The sequence below is a fragment of the Acanthopagrus latus genome, chromosome 15, assembly GCF_904848185.1.
Source record: "Acanthopagrus latus isolate v.2019 chromosome 15, fAcaLat1.1, whole genome shotgun sequence".
In the NCBI taxonomy this organism is placed as follows: Eukaryota; Metazoa; Chordata; class Actinopteri; order Spariformes; family Sparidae; genus Acanthopagrus; species Acanthopagrus latus.
This window is the reverse complement of record NC_051053.1, coordinates 12,666,345-12,676,182: the sequence shown is the minus strand read 5'-3', so window position 1 is coordinate 12,676,182 and position 9,838 is coordinate 12,666,345. Positions and strand designations below refer to the sequence as shown.

The following is a 9,838-nucleotide window of genomic DNA, read 5'->3' as shown; positions in this document are numbered from 1 at the left end:
CACACTCCTCCCCCAGAGATAAAAGAAAAGTCAAGGGAGGAATTTATTAATCTTCATTTTAATAGTAAAAAAAGTTCTCTGACATAAATCCTCCGATGTCTCAATTCATCAGTGATGTCCAGCGAAACTCTTTCTCTTTGTCTCAGGGTCTTTGTGCTTGACGGGCGGCGGCTGGAAGCATTATTTACATGCGGCCCAAACCCATGTGTCACACCTATCAAAGGTATTATGAGCCATGAGTGATGATGTAGTGCTTTGTCAAACCCCCCCCCCACCACCACCACCTTTTCTCACACAGGCTTATATATAAAAAAACAAATCTGTGCTCGTGAGGCCTGATCATAAGCTCTGTTACTCACTGTCTTTTCTGTGTATGGCTGCATCAGGAGAGGCGTGAGCACTGCCTCATTTTATTATATAACAACTCCGCTTGAACTTGAGGTTTTGAGCTTTTTACGGGAATCCACTGATTGCTCTTGCAAGTACGTCTTTGTGTTTATTTCTCCCTGTGTGTGTGTGTAGCCATAAGGTTCTTGAATACATCAATTTGTTGACACTTCAATAAGGTACACAGAAGAAGAAAGAGAAATGAGTCAGTAACAACTTGATAGTTAATGAACTGCTAATGAGTAATTCCTGAATAACTGTTGATGAGTTACTGAACAACAGACTGGGAGATACTTCAATGAATCATTAGGTAATGGTCAGCTCAAAGATATCTGGGAATCGACATATTGACCACTTTCTTCATGAGCTGCTCTTTAGTATTAACCTCCTGACTTGAAGGTAAAACAAAGTTTTGAGTAATGAGTGTTTTGACTCTACTGGGTATCTATCGAATATTGTGTTTTACTTTACTTGGAGGGACACATAAAGAGTATTATTAGTTACAAAAAGAGTAACTACTGATTAAGTAACCAGTATTTAATGAATCTGTTGGGTAACTACACATGATATTGTTTCACGCTATCTGAAGGTACCCAAAAAGTGATTAAGTAACTAGTATTTAATTAGTTTATTGGATAGCTACACAGCAAGCTGTTTCACTCTACTTTAAGGCACACAGAAACAGAAACTAATGATTCAGTAATTAGTCATTAGCGAGTCATCACTTGTTCATCCCAGTCAGTGGGTGGTTGGTAGTGAATCAGGAACAACTCATGAAGAAAGTGGTCAGTGTGCTATTCACTGAAACTTATAAACGAATCATAAGTTAATTAAATTGATTCATTTAAGTAGAATCTCCAAGTCATCTTTACCTACGAGACAGTCCCGAAATGACAGTTATTCAGGAAATACTCATGAATGATTCATGAATTATCAAGTAGTACCTGATTCATTCCTGACTCATCTTCAGTAACTGCTCACATCTTTTGTACCATATTTTAAAGCGTTACCCATAAATTGTATACTAAAATGTCTCTCAGTTTCCTAAAGGCGGTGATAATGTGACTGTCATTTTCACTTTCTCCATGTTCCATCCACGGCCCACCCACATGGGACTCTGAACAAGATCAATTGAATGCAAATACCGTTAGATCTGGGTCTGCTTTGTATTCATCAATCCCCGGCAAAAGCCGCTGACGAGCCTTTGTCTCATTTTTGGCCTGGTGTTATGTCAAATATAGCAAACTCATACCAGCAGACACTTTTTCTTTTTACCCTCCTTGTTAGCGACAGTTAAATATCAGAGCTACAGGGGCCAGAATGACCTCTTCCAGCGTGGGTGTCTGGTCAGCAGTGGGGTGGATATAGGGCAGTCTGACCCGCCCCTCGTTCTATTCTAACAGCCCCATGGGGAGCAGCTTAGCCTGTCCACTTCATGTTTCCCATGCGGTGGTTAGAGTCCTGATGGGGATGTTTAAGGATGGGAAGCCTTAACGCCCCCATTTGTTTCCCTGTAGGTAATCGATGGCAGACTCAGGGTTACAGCTAATGTGATTTATGTGTCCTATTTCCACTGTTATGCCTCATGTACAAATTGTCTTTGGTGATGTAAATTCCCCAATCTTTTCACAACTTGCTGACACTGAATCCCGGCTGCCAAACCCGAGCAATTAATCCACGTTTGTGTCCAGTGGCTTATCCCCCCCCCCCCCATCAGTGACAACACCTGCAAATCATACTATTATGAATGTTGACGCACTGAAACTTGATTCTCTGAAATGATGACAATCGCAGAGACAAAGATAGAAACATTTCACCTACATTCCTTGAATAAATGTGGTGACACGTTCCGCGGTAATCCTAATTGGCGGGTGTTTTCTGTTTGGATTTCCTGTGGCACAGCACAGTGAAATTAATTATGCCTCCCTGTTGATTTTTAAGTAAATCATCTGTAGTCTAAACACAAAGGAAATCAAATCAGCCTATTCATTCTGTGATGCGTACCCTTGTAATTATGCCTCTACCTGAAGCACTTAAGTGTACATTAATATCTTTTCTCTGTCTCACTCTGGGGTGAACACAGATGCAATACACAGAAAAGTGCAGAAAACACTCATCAAAAGGGCATACAGCCCAGTATTTGTAACAGGTAACCTGATACAAAGGCCGTCTGCTGAGTGTAAAGAAGAAAATAGGAGCGGTAGATGGTGAGAGCGCTGCTACAAACACTAAGCAAAAAGGGGAGACGAAGAATAAGCCTCTGATTGAGCCGGCAATTGCAATCAGTCAAAAACTGCACTTGAAAGCTGAATTCTCTTGCTAAAATGGCAAAGTGTATTTTGTTTTTTTTTTCCTCCCACAGCAATGTTTAGTCAACATATTTTTGTGGGTTATTTAAGCTGAGTTCAAGGTGCAGCTCGCAGTCTTGGATTTCTCCCATGATATCCTTTCTGACAAAATGAGAAAACATGTTTCTCAAGCTGCTGCACTCAGTTGTCAAGGGAACATTACAGAAAAATGGAAGCGTGCTCCGAGAAAGCGCGCTCAAATATTTGCATAAAGGCAAACACCACATTTAAAGGCAAAGAGATGGAACTGAACATTTGGTTTCTCATAAAAAAAAACAACAAAAACAAACAACTTTCACTCCATTTCTAAAGATGAGGGAGCCGAGGCGTACTAGCCACTCCAAGGCTCCCTCACTTCGAGGCTTCTGATTGTTTTCTGTCAATGCTTTATGTTATAGAGAATGTGGCTGGCGTTCTTTATCATCCGCTATCTGCTGTGTGTTAGTCCGCCTGGAGCTGAACAGTGATGAAGCAGCGTCCCTGTCCGGGAGCCAAGGACAGCCCTCTGTTGGAGGCAGAGCAGAGCCTGATGGACGAAGGAGAGGGGGCAGAAGAGGACAGACAAGACTCCTGGATGTACTTCAGTCGCCTCATGTTGCTGTAACAGTTTGATTACATTAATCAAGACTGATCACTGTGGCACAAACGAAGTGTTAAAAAAAAACAAAACCCCAAAAACCCCAAAACCCTGTGCATAAATCAGCTACATCTAAAAGAGAGAATACCCTCCTCTTCGCTCATGAATTATAAACACACAGTGAAGGGAGACAAAAGGGGAAATGCTGACTGGTATAAATGAAGATTATCAGCAGATGTGATTTAAAGTCCGAGCCCAGGTTGACTGTCCTGGTTTTTAATGGAGGGGCTAACATAGTCTCGGACGCCACTGCACATCACAAAAGGCTTGTAAATTAAGATATAAATGATAGATAAGTGGATGAGATGTGGGATGAATAACAATATGAGCAATAGCGGTGCCCTGGCGCTCACTTTAGGGGGAGTTAAACTATCAAGATTGCAGGGCTGCCTCCTCGTGTGGCGGACAAGCTGTCCACTCAGTTACAATTACTATCCGGCCGTTTAGCTGACGCCGTTACCCAGAGTGACTCTGAGCAAAACAGGCGAGCAGGTAGCGGTTTAGTGTCCGGCTCAAGGACACGCGGCTGTTAACATGCCTGTCATGGGGATCGGACCTGTGTGACCTTTCACCACGCGACAGTGTTTTTTTTGTTTTGTTTTTTAAACCACTGTCTCTAACAAGCTGTTAAATTTGTTGCAGTAACATTTCAGTACCGGCTGGTATTTAATGGAAGGCTGCCATGTGTTTTATAACGACTGTCGAGGTGTAAAAAAAATGTTGTGGAAGGAAGAGCAACTTCACAATTTGCAAAGGGAGATATTATTCATCGCTCCTCTCAAAATGGTCAATAAATCCAGAGGAAGTAGTCAATAAGAAAGCAGCTCAGTCTCACTTGACTTCATTTTTCAGCCTCCATATGCCTCCATGATGAAGGCATGATAGAAGTCGTAAAACAGCCGCGATGGCCTCTGCCTGTCGGCCGATCCACAGCTGCTAAATCTGCGGCCGAATCCATTCATGCCTGCGAAAATTTGCATGATTGCAATTATGTTTAGTCGTCATTACACAGTTGGGTGAAAAGTGCAGCCACACTGCTCAGAAAACCAATACTTTGACTCTTCAATAATGGCGATTCATGACATGAGCAGTAAATGGCTTCATACTGTAGCAGTGAAAGCCGCGTGGTTCCTCTGAGGAAGGATTAGCGCTAATTGGCCCAGCTGGATAAACAGAGCTGGTGGTGCTAGCGCGCTTTCGCAAGGCAGAGCAAACACGCCAACCTTTTCCTACCTTTATAAATTTCTGCCTAAGTATTATCTCTCACAGCCCAGGCATTATTACATCTCGGAAGATAAAAATGTTCCCTTGACATTTAGTTCCACCCCGCACATCTCCTGCTCCTGTTTTTTTTTTCTCTCCTCATCTTGTCACTCTGCCTCCTCATCTCTCTTTTTTTTTTTTTTTTGCGCTGTCGCTCCCCATCTCCCCCTTACCCCTCATCTCTTTTGGTCTCTGGCCCCATCTCAGGCTCCTGATTCACTGCTCTGTCAGTAGATCAATAGAAAGGCTCTCTGTCAGGAGGAGCTACTGTGTGCCTCACCCCCTCGCACACCTCCCCCGCCCCCATCCATGTCTCCCCAGACTGCAGACACACAGCCTGCTGGGAAGCTGGCTTTCTACATCCCATACTGGAGAGCATCTTCTCTCCCCCCCACCACCACCACCACCTTTTTCCTTCTTTCCATATTGCTTTCCATCTCGGCACCTCGAACTCGATGGAGGGGCAAAACAAAACAAAATAATGTACGGCACCCTAATGGGACCCTCAAAGAAGAGGGAAACCAGGATTTTTTTTTCCTTTCTGGGAGCTAAAAAAGAAACAGCCTGAGAAAATAGGATATCAGCACAAGGCACGATGTGAGAAGAAGAGAGGGATGTGAGGAGTGGGGGGGGAGAGAAGAAAAAACAGGGTGAGGGAGAGAAGTTGTGCATTCAGCTAAGCTGCAAAAGGCTGGCTCGTCCTCCCTCCCTCCCTGCCTTTCCCCACCCCCTGGAAAAGTCTCTCTCTCTCTCTCTCTCTCTCTCTCTCTCTTCCTACCTCTTTTCTCTCTCCCTGGCTCTGCAGCTGTGGTCTGCTGAGCGTCACCTCCACACAGCAAGTGCCTTTACTTGAGCTGAAGAGGGAGAAGGGAGAGGAGGGTGTCTGTGTGAGAGAGAGATAGAGAGAGAGAGAGAGAAAGAGAGAAGAAGAAGAAATCTCAGGAGTGTCTGAACGCATCTCTCAGACTTTCGTAGAGAGGACTCAGAAGTGCACCGAGACAGACGGGCAGAGGCAAACGACGTCGGAGTATCACAGCGCTGGTGGTGCTGGCAGTGCACGCTGAGCGGAGGCAGGGAAATCCACTGGCGTTGTTGATCCTGGTGTCCCTGGCAAAAAAAAAACAAAAAAAAAACCCAAACAAAAAAAGCTGCTCGGGCAGGAGAGAGACAAAACGGCGCGACAGCCAGGATCTCGCCAGGGGGGCAGCATTTCACAGCGACAACGAAGCGTGGAGACAGCTGAAAACTGCACACACACAGACACACACACAGCTGAGCGGGGAAGGACACTTAGTCGCACGCTGCATTTAAAAGATTCACTCCAACCTTTTCTTCTCCTGCTGAAACTTACACACCAAGACAGATTGTAAATGTCACCTTTACGCGTCCATGGATGCCGGATGATGGAGAGGAAAACTTCCGGAGAGGAGATTCTTTTTTAAGCAGGACTTACTGCAGAGATTTTTCCACTGAGAATAACTTTCTTTTTTTGGGTGGGGGGGGAATATGGGAGGTTTAAACCCTCTATCTAAGCACACCACAGAATAACCTCTATTCTTAGTTGCAGTAACTGAGAGCGTTCTTCGGGACCATTAAGATGCCTCCTCCAGATTCAGTCTGAGCAGTAAGTGGATTATCACGGCAATATTTTGGGATTTCTTTTTCGCTTGAGAAAAAAAAAGAAAAAGAGGAAGAAGAGAGAAATATATCCATGACTGGTGGATTTACGTCTGTCAGAGAAGGAAAGGATCCCGTACGTTTTCTCCTCTCCCTCCCCTGTGGATTACAGATGGGCTTTGTGATCTCCCAGTGCAGTCTCATGGATGATCGCTCACTGCCAGTCATTAGGATAAAGTACAAAGAGGGACACAAGTGAGTATTCAGCTGGATTTTTATCTCCCAAGGCTTAAGCTTGTATGAAAACAAGGGTGTCGGAAGTGAATCTGTGATGAGAACATATCGCCGCAGCTTTTTCCTTCTTCTCTCTTTTAGTGACAGTGAAAATGTAACTCACTGATTTTCCTGCTGTGTTTAATGAATGATCATCAGGGTGTGAGCGTCAGGCACGCATCCTGAGATTTTTCCAGTTCTGACAGTAGTGAACCTGTAGGTTTACAAACCACTTGCCAATGAACATAATTTACTAAATGTGGGGTACTGTCTACCTGGCAGGTGGCTTGGGCACGAGCGGAGATTGATTGAAGTGATCTGTGTGAATCCTATTAATGCATCTTGGATTCTGGCCAAGGCAAAAGCAATGGAGGGGAACACCGCTGTCTAGCAGCACTATCTGATCTGCCTCCTCACTGGACAAACGGAGCACCCTCTGCACTCCCTCTTCAACAACAGTCCTCCTCCTCCTCCTCCTCCACCTCCTCCTCTCGCCTAGGCAAGGATGGTACCTCCACCTCCCACCAACAAGCCCCACGTGTGCCTTTCCACCATCCTGATTATGAGCAGCATGGCGCTGATTGATGCCTACCTAGTGGAGCAGAACCACGGACCGCGCAAGATTGGCATCTGCATCATGGTGATGGTGGGAGACATCTGCTTCCTGATAGTCTTGCGTTACGTGGCGGTGTGGGTGGGCGCCGAGGTACGCACAGCCAAGAGGGGCTACGCCATGATCCTCTGGTTCCTTTACATCTTTGTGCTGGAGATCAAGGTCTACTTTGTGTATCAAAACTACAAGGCGGACAGGAAGAGCCTGGACGCCCTGGCGAGGAAAGCGTTGACGTTGCTGCTGTCCATTTGCATCCCAGTGCTGTTTGTGGTGCTGGTCGCGATCGATCACATGGAGTACGTTCGAGCCTTCAAGAAGCGCGAGGAGATCCGTAACCGTCTCTTCTGGGTGGTGGTGGACTTGCTGGACATACTGGACATCCAAGCCAACCTGTGGGAGCCCCAAAAGAAGGGGCTTCCTTTGTGGGCGGAGGGCCTGATGTTCTTCTACTGCTACATCCTGCTGCTGGTGCTGCCCTGCGTGTCCTTGAGCGAGATCAGCATGCAGGGCATCAACATCGTGCCCCACAAGATGCTCCTGTACCCCATCCTCAGCTTGGTCACCATCAACATCATCACGCTCTTCATCCGCGGGGGCAACATGATCCTGTACAGGGACGCCAGGGTGTCGGGGATCCTGATAGGAAAGAACATCCTGGCTATCATCCTAAAGACCTGCAGCTTCGTGCAGTACAGGAGACAGTTGCAGAACGCCTCTCCTGCCTTCGGGGTCGAGCTGCAGAAAAACTCGGTGGCCCACGCTCGCCCCACCCCCACCCCTCCTCAAGTGGTCATGCAGGACCAGACGCCCCTCCCCGAGGTGACCACGTGCGAGCACACATGACAGAATGGCGGGGTGAATCCTGGAGTTGTCCGTGTGAACATACATGACCCTCAGGATGCTGGCAGGGCACAATGAACACACCTGATCTCCACTGGCACATAAGACACTGCACACGCCTATAGCGAGCATCGAGCAGTGCTGTATCCAAAGCTGTCATGGTGCAAAGTACAGTCTCACTTGTGACTTTGGTAAAGCATTTCCTCCTCAATGAATTCAGTTAACTGTGTATTTTTTCTAATTGTACGAGAGAAAAAAAAAAGCAAAAAAAAAAAAAGCTATTACTGCAAGATTAGAGGATATATTTTTGAACTGTGTGTGTTGCATTCTAATCTTAAACTTAAGGGTCCGTGTGCTGTGGTGTGTATTTCTGTTGCTCGGATGTTTGTAGTAGTGGGGGGCTTTATCACGAGCAACCAGTGAGAGAATCCAAGTTAATGAGAATGAAAAATAACAGTTAAAGCTTTTCTCTTGAGAGAAGTGTGTTTTTATATGTGATTCTTTGATAAAGTATTGTGTACAAGATAAAGGCCTCCCTGCTCTTTCATGAAGTTATTGGACCCTCTGAGTATTTTTCACATTTCAATTCAAATTCAGCATGTGTTGTCTCATTAACCTGGGTTTAAAAGGAAAAGAAAAGAAAAGAAAAGCTCTGGTTCAATCTACAATTAGAGACTACTTAATTGCAGAAGTGGAGCCTTTGCGATGTCATTCGTCTTGAGTGTGATCGTTAAAATCGAGGCCTCTCATTTTTTGGAGCAAGGAAATAAATTCTCTCTGCGGTTATGAGCAGTTTGATCACTGCAAAGCGGTGCCCACGGTGCCGTAGTCACGGGACAGAATACACAGCCAAAGGGCAACGCTGCGGATGGATAAATGATTCCCAAATAAGGAAAACCTGTTTAATATCCTCCTCAGGCGTTCGGTGCCTATCTGTGCTTGTGCTGAGAGGCAAATCTTTGTAAGCACTGTCATTTTGTTCTTCACACACAAAAGGACAAAATGGATACTCTGGTCCAGTGATGTGAATCCAAACAACAGCCAAGAAAACATCACGTCTTCTAATATGACAAATCTCTCCCTGTCTCGAGCAATCTTTTCCCTCTCTGTCACCACCAGTTGAGTCAGAGCCGGAGTGTCTTTTCTCTTTTGCTTTTCAGTAACAGACGTTTCAGTATCTCCTGAAAAACAAAGTGAAAAAAAAAAACGAGTGTAAATGTCAAAAGCAGGAAAAGGGGCGCTGAGAATTATGTTCGCTTGAAGGATTGAAGGATTTTTGGGTGGGTCACTGGTAACACAGAGATGCAAAGACGGAACAATGAGGCCTCGCGGCACGATGACCTGGCACAGGTTCCAAAACACAATAACAACATTTTTACAATCGGTCCGCTCTCTTGTACTCGGGTTACTTCCCTTTGCATAATGTCTCTCCCACCGCTGACTGCATAATGTCGGCCGAATGGCTGTCCACGTTTGTTAAAACCCTGAGAGTGCAGAAGCTGGTCCAACGTTTTCATCCGGCACAATTACAGGAAGGTGGCAACTTAGTGTGGCACAAACCTTCACACTGAGACTGCTGTAGCGAGCGTTATTTGTCGGTGCTGATGGCTTTTAAAAGTTACAACATCAGCAATTTAGACACTATTGGATTGTATTGTTTTTACAGAACTGAGGCAATAAAAGAGAACATCCATCCCTTCAAGTTATACTGAAAGTGCTGAATGATGAATTCACTTAGTCTGATATACAGTGAGGGACACAATGTAAAAAACGCTATAAAAACAGCTTTGTTCTCATGCATTCTACCATCCGTTTTGACTCTGCATGTGTCTTGACAATTTAACACCTACCGTGGATACA

At 45.2% G+C, this 9,838-nt stretch overlaps 1 protein-coding gene across 1 annotated transcript; it reads left to right on the top strand.

The window, feature by feature from the left end:
- Positions 1–5,446: 5,446 nt before the first annotated feature.
- On the top strand, positions 5,447–8,503 carry LOC119033099 (transmembrane protein 121). Its single transcript, XM_037122729.1, has 2 exons — positions 5,447–6,507; positions 6,808–8,503. Exon 2 carries the CDS (start codon positions 7,031–7,033, stop codon positions 7,979–7,981), a length of 951 nt encoding a protein of 316 aa, XP_036978624.1. The 5' UTR covers positions 5,447–6,507; positions 6,808–7,030; the 3' UTR covers positions 7,982–8,503.
- Positions 8,504–9,838: the final 1,335 nt, after the last annotated feature.